This window comes from Balaenoptera musculus, chromosome 9, assembly GCF_009873245.2.
Source record: "Balaenoptera musculus isolate JJ_BM4_2016_0621 chromosome 9, mBalMus1.pri.v3, whole genome shotgun sequence".
NCBI classification, from domain to species: Eukaryota; Metazoa; Chordata; class Mammalia; order Artiodactyla; family Balaenopteridae; genus Balaenoptera; species Balaenoptera musculus.
Window position 1 is genome coordinate 27,246,215 of NC_045793.1, and position 12,713 is coordinate 27,258,927.

The 12,713-nt window shown below is 33.0% G+C and overlaps 1 protein-coding gene across 3 annotated transcripts in view; it reads left to right on the forward strand.

The window, feature by feature from the left end:
* The window catches only part of POT1 (protection of telomeres 1), a 70,633-nt gene that overhangs the window by 19,266 nt on the left and 38,654 nt on the right, over nt 1–12,713 (forward strand). For all 3 annotated transcript variants that reach the window (XM_036864040.1, XM_036864041.1, XM_036864042.1), the window contains one exon: nt 1,866–1,980. In XM_036864040.1, coding sequence (XP_036719935.1) covers nt 1,866–1,980 — 115 coding nt within the window. The remainder of the gene's footprint in view (nt 1–1,865; nt 1,981–12,713) is intronic.

Genomic DNA, 12,713 nt, shown 5'->3' on the forward strand with positions numbered 1-12,713 from the left:
CATAATCTCTACTTTTTTGGTATATAATGATATTACATTTGAGTTATATATTTGCTTAGTAATTAATACCTGGTTCATCTGTTGTTTGGAATATTTGCTGATAATTTGCAGATGTTACGTACACAAGAAAATTAAAATGAAAAAGAAGTTTTATCGTGTGAAGACACTGGGATTTTTACTCCTTTTAAATCTTAGGCAAATTCATTTCTTTTGCTCTTCATCAGCTTATATTTAAACACATTATTAAGTGCTGAATTGTGATTTGACAAATTATGTAATTTTAAGTAAAGAATTTTATTTTACTTTTGATACATTTTGCTTTTTCTTTTAAATCATATTTTCAATATTTTATAAAATTTTGTCATCTCATAGCAATGGGAAGGTTCCCATTTTTAAAGGTGAGCTACTTGTAGCTGAGTGAAACTGGAAAGAAGGTAATATGTTGATAAAGTTTAGTTATGGCACATGGGCTCCTTAGTTGCACAGGCAGGTTCCTTAGTTGTGGCACATGGGCTCCTTAGTTGCGACCCGTGGGCTCCTTAAAATAAATTTTATGTTCTACCTGTGTTCTTAAACCTTTAGTTTCTATTGGACAGAGTTCAAGGACTTTGCTTCTAGTTGACAGTGACTACAGGATACAGGTTTTAAATTCTGAATACTACCATAATAGTATAACTTAAATTTGTTATTTAGGGTAACTGTAACCAATAAAAGTATTGATGTACTTTTTAAAAAATATGAATTAACTCTGATATTAGTGTTTTTCAAAATTGTTATAGATAGGTCAACTTCAAATATTTTATACATCCATGCACTTGTAGTAAGGCAGAAGTAAATGAGAGAACCTCTGAACTTGGCAAAAATGGTTTTTCAGGAAGCTCAGGTATTCTGAACTATTAGAATATAACCTAGCTGCTCTGCACACATATACTGACTTATTTACATTGAGAGCCAAATTACAATCAAGATGTTGATTGCTGGTTGTGAATTAACAAGTACATTACTTGGAAGACCATAATGGTTAGGGTCATTGAGCTGTGCTGGCCTTCCCATTCATCTCCACATTAGGGAGATATTTGTTAAGATAATATATTGGATCCAGTTAGTCTGTCAGCTGAATACCTATTGTCTCTATTCTGTCCCATATGCTGACCATCGTTTTTCTTTCATTACTTTTTTTTAATATCATGGTTTGATGAGATTTCTAAGCAAGCCCTACCCTTGTGTTTGGCCTGAGGGATCAGCTTCCTTGAAAAAACCGATTCATTTTGATTTGATTTTAAAAATTTTAACTCTTAGTGTGATAGGTAACCTTATTTCCAATTGGGAGTGAAGTGGGTGGGTGATGGGGCCAGATGTCTGAACCCTTTTCAGGATTGTTTGACTAACATCAGACATTCTTGTGAAATCACTTCCCCTTTTCTTTCCAAACTTCTGTACAGTTATTTCTGAAAATCTTTTTTCTTTTATTACCATTTTTAATGTCTTTATATCATTTATAATCAAAATCTGGCTTTATTTAGGCCTTATTAAAACCTTCATAGCAGTATAGGAAAAAAAATAAATATATGCCACAAGTTTTGAAGTGATATTAGTTAAGGTTAAAAACCAGAACAAAAGTCTCTTAAACTGCATTTTTTAGAGTTATGTACAAATTACACCATTTATAATCAAAGTTATTTATATGAAAAACTAGATGGTTTATATAGCAACCTTTATAAGCTGTGCATTTCCCCTTTTTTCAGGCTACAGCCTCTTTTTAGACACTTAGAAGGAAAAAATGCAGATCAGTTTACTAACTTACAAATTTGATCTTACAAATAAGATCTAAAATCTTAATACTTTTATTCACTGTCTTTCTTTAGGTTCCAGCCACACATTATGTATATACACCCCTGAATCAACTTAAGAGTGGCATGATTGTCAACGTCTATGGTGTTGTGAAGTTCTTTAAGCCTCCATATCTGAGCAAAGGAACTGGTAGGTATTATTAAAATTGGTCAAGATTTTAATGGGCTGGAACTGTTTTATTGGTTCGGGAACACAGCTCCTTCAGTACTCTAAGTCTTAGAAACTTAATTGTGATTTATAATTGTCAAACAATACTGATGCAAATTTTCTGGCCATTTTTATTTATAAAATAAGTATAGTCTATAAGTTCTAGAGAATAAATGAAGAAAAGAATGCTAAGCAGCAACATGACAGCATATGAAAGTATAAAATAGCCTGTGAAAGTATAGAATAAGCTAGAAAAGGTAAATATATAGACACGTACAGAATGTGTGATGCTGTAATGATGTTATGTAAATCATTTTAATTCTTGTATAGAAGTTAAAAGGCAAAAGTATAAAAAAGAGCTATGTAAACATATGTTAGTGGTTACAACATAAAAAGATGTAAATTGTGACATCGGTAACATAAAGTATTTGTTGGGGGAGGGGAGTAAAAGTGTAGAGCTTTTGTATATGATAGAAATTTATTTTTTATCAGTTTAAGATAGTTATAACTGTAAGATGTTTTATGTAAATTTTGTGGTAACCAAAAAGAAAATACTTACGGAAGATACACAAAAGAAAATGAGAAAGGAATCAGAGTAGGTCACGACAAAAAAAAAATCAGTGAAACACAAAGGAAGACCATAAGAGAGGAAACAAGGGACAAAAGAGCTACAAGGCAGACAGAAAAGAATTAACAAAATGGCAAGAGTAAGTTCTTCCCTATCAGTAGTTACTTTAAATGTAAAAGGATTAAACATCCCAGTCAAAAGACATAGTACTTGGGTTGTTTTTAAAGATAATTAAGGAGATATAACCTATTCTATATAAAAATGTAAGCTTTTAAACAGACTAACATGTAAAAGAATGAATCAAAAAAACATGGATTTCAGCTTTCTGAGAGTTAATGTAGTTTGAACAGACAGGTACTTTCACCTTGGTTTAATTTAGTTCAACGAAATTTAATGTTTATTGCTCTGTTTAGTCTAATTTGAAACAACAACATTTGTAAAAGGCATCATTATTTTATGTATCATTAAGAAAAGCTATGCTTCACTGTCAATTGTAAGATATAACCGTATTTTAGAGATGTTAAAAATGTGAAACACTGGTCTTGTTGATGAAATACTGTATCGACTGTATGCCTGCCAGCTGCTGTGGCTCATGCTGGGAACACAAAGATGTTCTCAGTGAGTTAATATTTTTAAAAGATTTAATTTATTAAATTATATATATGCAAATTTTATTGTGGTATGAGCTCTAAGTTTACTCCTTGGTGGGGTGGATGGGGGAAAAAAAGTCTCATTTTCATGTGGTCAGCATTTTTTTTTAGTGTGTGTTTTAAAATTTTATTTTGAGCATTATTTGATTTTTTTTTACATTATGAAATATATCAAACATACAGAAAATAATTAAATGACCCCTATATTATATTTACTGGGCAGATTTTACCATATTTGCTTCAGTTTTTTTAATTTTTATTTATTTATTTATTTTTAACTTTTATTGGAGTATAGTTGACAGAATATTTTGTTAATGTGTAAAGTCAAGACTTAGTTTATGTGAAAGTGACTATGTGAAGACTATTGAATCTAGAGATGAGAAGTTTGAAATAGGTGGTAGCTAAGTCTGAAGACCGCAAAAGGATGTTTTATGGAAAACCCTGATTTCTGTTGTTTCAGCAGGAGGGGAAGAATTAAACATTAAGGTTGAAGCAGAGAAATTTTGTTTGAATTTCTCAAATATTTTCATTCAACTTTACTTTTTTGCAAAGTCTACTTTCCACACCCCATCATGCCATTCAACGTACATATGAATACTTTCACCTTAGTAGTTTCTTCTCATCATCGAATTTTTTTCCCCTGAATTTTACATTGCCCATTCTGTGAATTCCTTGTAGAGGTGTAATCACTGCAGTCCTCTTCCAGTTGCCAGTGTTATCTGGCTGGCTTTAATAGGCCTGCCAAATTTAGGAATAAGCTACAATACTGGTAATAATGTTCATCTAACTTGGTAGAAGATATAACTTTAAAACTTTTTGCACTTGGTATGGTTCAAATGCTTATCATTGAAAGTTTTTAGTAAATTAATCAGCAAATACATTATTTTAAAAAATAACATGAAATGAAAGTATTATAGAGTAAAATGATAGCTGTTTTTAAAACAGCTATGATGACTCAATTTTAGTTTATTAGATAGCATAATCATTTTCTTCTGACAATGTTATTAAATCATGTGTATATAATGAAAGCATTGGGAAACTGTAGTATTTATTGTATATTCTATGCATCCTATATCTCTCAGATATGTTTATAGTTAGATCCAGTCCCTTACTAAAAAAATTCATGAGTAGTAATAAGCCAACTTTTATTATAAAGATAATATGTTTCTCTGTTTCTTCTGAGATACTAAATTAAAATGAATGTCATCAATTTTTTCTGAATATATTCATTGAAACTCTAAAATGTGTTTGAAGACACAGCGAGATGTCGTTACTACTACCAAGATGGTAATATTTTAAAACTATCTGTCTTATAATTTTAGTTACACTCACTTTTTTTTCTGTTGATAGAATTTATCCTTCAACATGCTGCAGGAGAGTCAGACAAATAACACTGATTTTCGTGTTCAGGAAAGAATCAACTTCATTAGTATTACCACTGAGAAGTACTAGAATAAATGTACAGGAGTAAGCCACAGCTGAGCCTTTTTTGTACTATATAAAGCAACATTATTTCACAAATACAGGGCCACAACCTAAATATTACATCTTGATGTACATAATAGTTATGTGTAGGAAAATTACCTTGATGCAACTCAAATTTAGATAGATGGAAAAAAGTTTATTCTCTTATATACCATTAGCTAGAATTTTTCATTAAAATTCATTTTATAAATGTTAAATTCAATGCAGTAGAAGCAATTTGGTGCAATTTAGCATCCTTACTTCTTGACTAAAATTTTTCTTGAGGACTTTCCTCTCATCCTCTGTAATAATGATTACACATGACCTGTAGCATACTGCTATCTTATTTCTGTAGCAAATGCTTTATTTCCCAAGCTTTATCTGCAGTCTTGGAGGAGTTGTAGCTTTTATTCTTACAGAAGTCTATCAGTCCTGTTTTTAAAAGGACTGTCGATGCTCACATTCTTACTCATTTGTGATAAGATTCATCATGAAAACTGAGAATTTCTCAAGGATTATGGAAACAGCATATATTAAAAGATCATCGTATCATCAAAATTGATTTTGATCATGACTCAGCAGGGATACATAATATGGCCTTTTTCATATAGGAAGACAAGGTTATTGCCACATTCTTGGGATTTTGAGATTTTATAGCATTTATCTTCTCTGAAAGCCTTACAGTTACTTTTGCTTTGAAGAGCTGGGTAGGTAGAGCTACGTAGGCAGTGTTTTGCCCTGCACAGATAACATTGGGCATTTTTCTTAGATAACACGTATAAAGGAGTTTAATTTTAGCTTTGTCTCAGATTTTAAGAAGTAGCTTAATTTTTTTTTTAAACTTGAGACACCTTTACTCTGTTCTTATTGTCTGTTCTTGCTAAATAAGGTAAGTAGAGGCAGGCCATAAAACATATCCATCCAGACTTGTTAATAGTATGTGGTCCTGCTTGCTTGGTTAATATCATAATGCCTGCTCACTCTGAGCAAATGGGAAGAGTAGAGAGAACCCTGTTTGTGCTTATTCTTCCTAATATTTGAGTCCAGAGGAAGGAAGAGAATAGCCAGAGTATTCATATCATCAGTTTTTACTGTTCACCTCTTTTTTAATTTTCTTCTCTGTCCAACTTTGTGACCCTAGAGGTCTCAGCCTTTTCGTGTCACATAATGTGGCACATCACCTGTGGCTCCCTAGCTTTCTTTCCTCAGGAATGCTTTATGTTGCTAAACTATTTTCACACCTCCTCCCATCAAAAATTCTCAATATTAGAAAAGCAGCTTGGTTAAACTGAACAGTTTTGGGTGTTACAGTGTTTCTACAAGCAGACTTCTGCTATTCAGTTTCTTAGAAAAAGGACACCTGTTTTAGCTACTTACTGAGCATTATAATCAAATTACTAAAATTGTATCCAAAACATTGGATTTCTAAGAGCCCCTATCTGTTTACCTTACTTTTCGCTCTTAGGATAGAGTGCTAGGATATAGAGCCCTAGGATTTTTTCTTTTCATGTTCTGTTAAACATTCCAGCTAACTCTGGATTACTAATTTTGGCTGTGTGAAAATACTGTTTTCACTTATGAGAATGACTTGCCATTTATGCATTAATGTTATGTAGCATAATTGTTTGAATATTTTTGTTTTGCCTGAGTAATATTGGTTGCCTATTAATGATTATGTAGTTAGTGTCTTTTAATTTCTTAAAGTATAATAATTAACTCCCACATATTCCACATTAAAATGGTTGAAAAAGAATTTATTAATTACTGAATGATTAATGACTTATTGGTACTCCATAAGATCCAGGAGCCTTTCTGATTCATCAAAGGGAGATTAAAACATCTAGTACAACATAAAATTGTATGTAACATTTAATTATATTTTTTATTTTTTAAAATTGATAACACATCTTTAGAATTTTTGACCCTTTTGTAGTCCTACACCTTTCTGAAAATGTGATGACAGTTATAGAGCCTGTCCTAGAAAAATTCACATGCATGTGAACTGGGAAGGGGTAGGACCAATTCTTACTTCTTGGCTATTTTGATTATGGTAGAATTACAAGGGACTATGTCTCTGTAGTGATCTATATAAAATGTAGTACTTTATGAATTTTCACTTTCAGAAAGTATAATATTGTTGATACCCTAAATCAGTGCTTCTTAAGCTTTTTATATTCCTAAAAATTATCAGGATCTCAAGGAGCTTATATTTTTATGGATCACAGTTATAGATATTTAAACATACTGGAAATTAAAAGTGAAAAACTAACATTAAATAATTTATTTAAACCAAAAATAGTCTATTGTAAACATAAGTAACATTTTTAATGAAAAATATATTTTCCAAAAATATGGAGTGTGGTATTGTTTCACATTTTTGATGACATTTTTATCTTTAAAAAATAATAAAAGTAGCAGGGTTCTCTTATCTCTTCAGCAGTCTGTTACGACATGTTATTTCAGTTGAGATACATAAAAATTTCTGGCTTCACACAGCTATGTAGTTGGAAAAGGGAAGAGGACTTTTATAAAAGTCTTCAGGTAATTTTGGATATTCTTTGATAACCTTCTTAAAGGTTGGTTACAATGAGGAATCTGAAACCATAGCAATGAACTTTCATATTCTATTGAATTAAAATCCATTGATCCATCTTGCAGTTTGAATGGATCTTTAAATCATCCATGATTTGTAGTGCATAGGTCATTTGAAAAAAAACATTTCCTGAGGTATGCAACTCTTCTATATGTTGACCTATTTCATTGTACAGTATCATACAATACCAAAATATAAGTTATTTCTGTCACCAGTCAATTTTATCAGAAAAGCCTTTGACGCAAGAGGGAGGAGATATGGGGATGTATGTATATGTATAGCTGATTCACTTTGTTATACAGCAGAAACTAACACACCATTGTAAAGCAACTATACTCCAATAAAGATGTTAAAAATAAGATTAAATTAAATTGTAAAAAGTCTTTGAATATTGAGAAGCCATCAATATCATGGTAGAAGATGGAACTTTTCCAATATTGTAATTTTAGCCTAAAAACTTCGGTTTTATCATTGGCAAAAAATGCCAGTTTTCTTTGAACTGAAAGATTAATTCCATTCATTTTTGTAAAAACATCTGACAAATACCAGAGCTTGAATAACTAAAATTCTTCTGTCAGTCATCCTTTTAAATAAAAATGCTGTTCCATGAGAAGAATGTGGCTAGTGTAACTCATAAACAATCACACAAGTGCTTTTCCTTAAGATGACCATCATACTTTGGTAAGCAGTTGAAATATTTTGCTTCCCATTTCACCACATAAAATATTAAAAAGACATGTACTCAAGGATCAAATATAAGAAATTTTTAATGCTTCATCAAGAATGGCCTTATTATTTAGTAAAACTGTTGTGGTTTTTGTTTTAATGTTAGTGTGTGTTGGTGAAGGATACAGTAACCACTACTACAGTTTGAGGCTACTGCCTTGATTCTTGCCAAGACACCAGCAGTTTTATTCACCATTGCTTCTATACCATCAGTCCAAAGGTCAACACAATTGAAAAGGCAAATAACATCTTAATATTACTATGAAAATAGGTTTGAATTTATGGACCCCATAAAAATATCTTGGAGCCCCCCAGTGGTTTGCAGACCAAACTTTGAGAACTGTTACCCTACAGGAACTTGAACATTTCTTCAAGCTGACACAGTGAACTTCTGTATCCTAATTTTTAAGTGAGGTATTAGATCTTCTTGGCCCTTGATTACCATTTTGATCCATTAAAGTTGTTCTATATTATCTTCAACATTGTAATTTTTGAATAAGTGGTTAGTGCTATATTCCACCTTATAGCTTTTTCAGAAACTCTTTGTGTTCCAAATGAAATTTCTCTTGAGGACCAGATGCTCTTGTTAACTACAAGATATTTCTCTGTGGAAGGTTGATAGCACCATATCTAAAAACAACTAATTGAGATTCCAGTGGAAATTAAAATTGGAATTCCTTTGCAGTCCCTTACATCTATACTTTTGATTTTATGTTCTGACTGTGATCCGTTTGGCACTGTATCTTGGCAAAGTATCTTCATGTACTTCGTTAAGACAGATTCTAAGATCATGTCTGTGTTCATTAGAAAAGAATGTTATGATTAATTATCAGTAATAGAAATGCTGCCGTTGCTACTGCTGCTGCTACTACCACCACTGGCCACCTCTTATACATGGCATTTAACCATGTTCTAGGTGCTATTTTAAATACTTTACATGTAGTTACTTATTTAATTTTAACAATCATATGAGGTGAATACTATTATTTTCCCCATTTTTTAGAGAAGGAATTTGAGGCATAAAGAGGCTAAATGATTTTCAGTGTCTGCAGTAGGCTTCAGAGGGAGAATTTTTGCAAGTACTGTATATTTGCTGTAGTAATGACATGCATTAATTTAGTAAAGATGGTTGATCAGCTACTGTGTGTTATAGATGCTGTGAACTGTGAAGACGTAATACTAAATCTGGAAGCCTACCTTTTTGTGTTTTCTGATTAAAGAGTGTCTACTTTCCTTCTGGCATTCTTCGGAAATCTTCTATATACAATCACTGTTCTGAAAATTATTTACTATGTACACATATATCTTTGTTACACAGTAAATATATGTAATTTATTTCATGACACATTGGGTGTTTTCCTACAGCTAAGTTATTATTTAAATTAGAAACTTTCTTAAGCAACTTCTTATCTAATTTGACAATGCACAAACGTTCTACACTCCATCTGTAAAACGCTGTTACTGATGCTTCTGTCATCCTAAGCTTTCACAGCTAGGAATTGGTGACTGGGAATTGCCTAGCCCTGATGCGCCTGCTCATTTCCGCTCCCGCTAGTGGAACTGTGTTCTCCAAAGAATTGCATTCTTACAATTTTGTTCCCAAATCTCTTTGTACTCCTTTTACTGGTTATTCTCATCAAGTAATTTCATTAAATCTTATATAACCAAATGAATATGAATGTGAAAAGACTTTTTTTGGAAAACTTAAGTTGAATGTTTTGTAAAGATAATAAACCAGTGGTGGGATGGATTTGGCTATGGACCATAGTTTGCCAACTCACGATTTATAATACTGTGCTCTCTCCTTTGTCCTCTTACACTCACAATTCAGTTAACTCCTCTTTAAGTAGCCTTAAACATACATCTTCTTTTATTGCTTTTGTCTTTCCACTAGGATTTAACTCTTGTTCAGATACCTCAGGAGATACTCTTTTTTGTCTCCTTTTCTTCTTTTATTCTTTCAGTTTATGAGTCAAAAAATAATTATTACAAAGAATGTGCAAATGCATATAAGCCTCATAAGAATGAATTATTGTAGAATCTTTCTGTGATGTTTGTGGGGTTTCTGTGATGCCTCTGGAGTAAATTATAGGTAAAGTTTCATTATAATGATATGTTATTCTTCAGTAATGAACTCTCCTTTAGTATGTTTCAAGATAAATGCATGAAATAGTAAATAATACAGAGTTAAGATACAGTATAATTTTACCTACTTAGGAAAACTCTCAACCCTCCATCACAGTTTTAAGCGTAATATTTTACTTTCTTTGGGATTGTTGTTGATGTTTTAAGAAGCATGCAACATGGAGACAGTGTGGTGTTCTGGTTAAATGAAGAAACAGGAGTCAGATATGCTGAGTTGTATGTGACCTATAAGACATTCACACTTGGATACCTTGCCTAGAATTTTTAAGAAACTAAGTTCTCTCGTTTGTAAACTGTTACATACAACTATCTAAGAATTCAGGGAGATAATGCATATAAATTGCTTAACACACTACCTGACATATAGTAAGCCCTCAGTAATTGCTGACTGCTAAATAATGTAATTTCCCCCTAGTTATAGGCCTGGGAATAAGATATCTTGCTAACATAAGTACTGTATTTTTGTTTTGTTTTCTGTCTGAGAAGTAAAGTGGATTATTCCATTTCTATAAATTCATTTAGAATATTGACATTTTGCACATTATTAATCATTATTTGATAACCCCAAACTGTATTTAGGACTGTAAATATGTTTTACCAAAATATATTCTTTAACATTAAACATAATTTCAGACTCTTGATTAAACTTCAGTCATGGTATGAAATTTAATTTAAGGTCTCTTGTGTTCTGAACTGCAAGGTTGGGTGTGAAATTTATAAAACCTTTTGTTTTCACCACTTTTCTAAAATATGAATGCTTATTGTACTGCTCACCAAGGATCCAGGGCCGTCTTAAGTCTGTCTATTTATCCAGTGCCAAGCTTAAATGTCAGTTTCCAGTTATTCTAGAAAATGTCATCTGGATCATTAATTCTGCCTTTACTGTGATGAGTCATTACATGTACAGGGAGTATAAACTCTATATACCAGCAAATGTTGGCATATAAAATAACACACAAGCTGAGATTACAGCATTAGTTTTTAAAGATGTAAATCAATAAAAGGAAAATGTAAACTTCATAGGAGAAGGTGCCATGCCTTGTTCGTTTAATATTCTTCCTGAATAGTAGCTAGGTAGCACTAGGTAGACACTCAAAAAATTTTAGTTTAACTTATGTAAAAAAAATTTTTTTATTGGATTGGAAAACAGTAAAGCAGAGACTAAGTAGGGTTCCTTGCTGCTAAAATACAAAATTCTAACCAGCACTGAGATATTTGGCATTCTAGGGTGGTGGAGGGAATTCCTACAGAGATTTAAATTCTAGAGAGGTTTATTCAAACTATGCAAGCTTGGTCATTCACCTATAGTTAGTATCTATGGTGATTCTGCTGTTGCATAACATTCACTCCACTGCCACCACCGTTAAGATCCTTACTGAATTGTCTTATTTGCGTACAAATTCTCAGTATTTTGTCACTCTATATATATATATGCAGTATAGATGTTTTTTGCTTTCACGGAACTCTTGCTCTATGGAAAGATTCTCTTTTTTCTTTCTTTGTTAATAAAATCTTATTTTATAAAAGGATTTGAGCACCAGGTGAGTCTCTTTGGCTTGCACTTGGGAAAAGTCATCGGTAGTACTTCCGATGAAAGAGAAAGAAAGGAACAGAGACTTAACATATGATAGTTCAGGTATGCAGTGCACAAGTGTGCACCGTCTAAGGAGATGCCATTTTCATCCACATGGAGTCACTTAGATGAAAGCACACCTGTGTAGATTTTCAGGCCAAGTCCTATTGCAGCTGGGGAGTGCCCTCCTCTGCATAAATGTACACCAGCACGTAGAGCCATCCCTTTGACCCAGTCAGAATTCTGAGCATGCACATACACACCCTGGCACACACGCCTGTTGTGTTGCTCTCTGGACAATCCCCTGCGGTCACTTCCCTCTCTCAGCAGTCCCTGGCCACCCTAACTCGGAACCTGACACAGACACTTCAAGGGGAGTGGGAAGGAGGAAGGGCCTCGAGAAGGAATGTGTGCATTGCAGGTGGCACATGTGTCCCTGTTTCTGAGGGCTTGTATAAAAAGGCCAGAATGTATGTGCCAAGGCTGCTACTCTCTTGGGCTCAGTAAAGTTCCTCTGTAAAGCTGTCTAAGTTGTACAGCATTTCTATTTAAGAAAGAGGAGTCTTTTTCTAAATCTGCACAAAGATACTGCAAAAGCTAATGGCGACCCTATATTAGACCCTCTAGACAGTGGGCCTACACAGTGTTTCTCAAAGTGTCATCTGGAGTCCTTTGCAATCTATCAAGTCATCTTTGGGAAGGCTGGCATTTTCCAGGAAAAACGAAACCATGAGACAGTTTTCAATATTTTGAAATTTAGGTTAAGCCTGATTTTTTTTTTTTTAACTAAAGCCCCAGGTTTTGTTTGTTTGTTTGTTTGTTTTTCCCAGTTATTCCATTCTTTTTTTTTTTTAATATAGATTTATTTACTTATTTTTGACTGCGTTGGGTCTTCACTGCTGCGCGCAGGCTTTCTCCAGTTGCGGCAAGCGGGGGCTACTCTTCCTTGCGGTGTGTAGGCCTCTCATTGCGGTGGCCTCTCTCATTTCGGAGCTT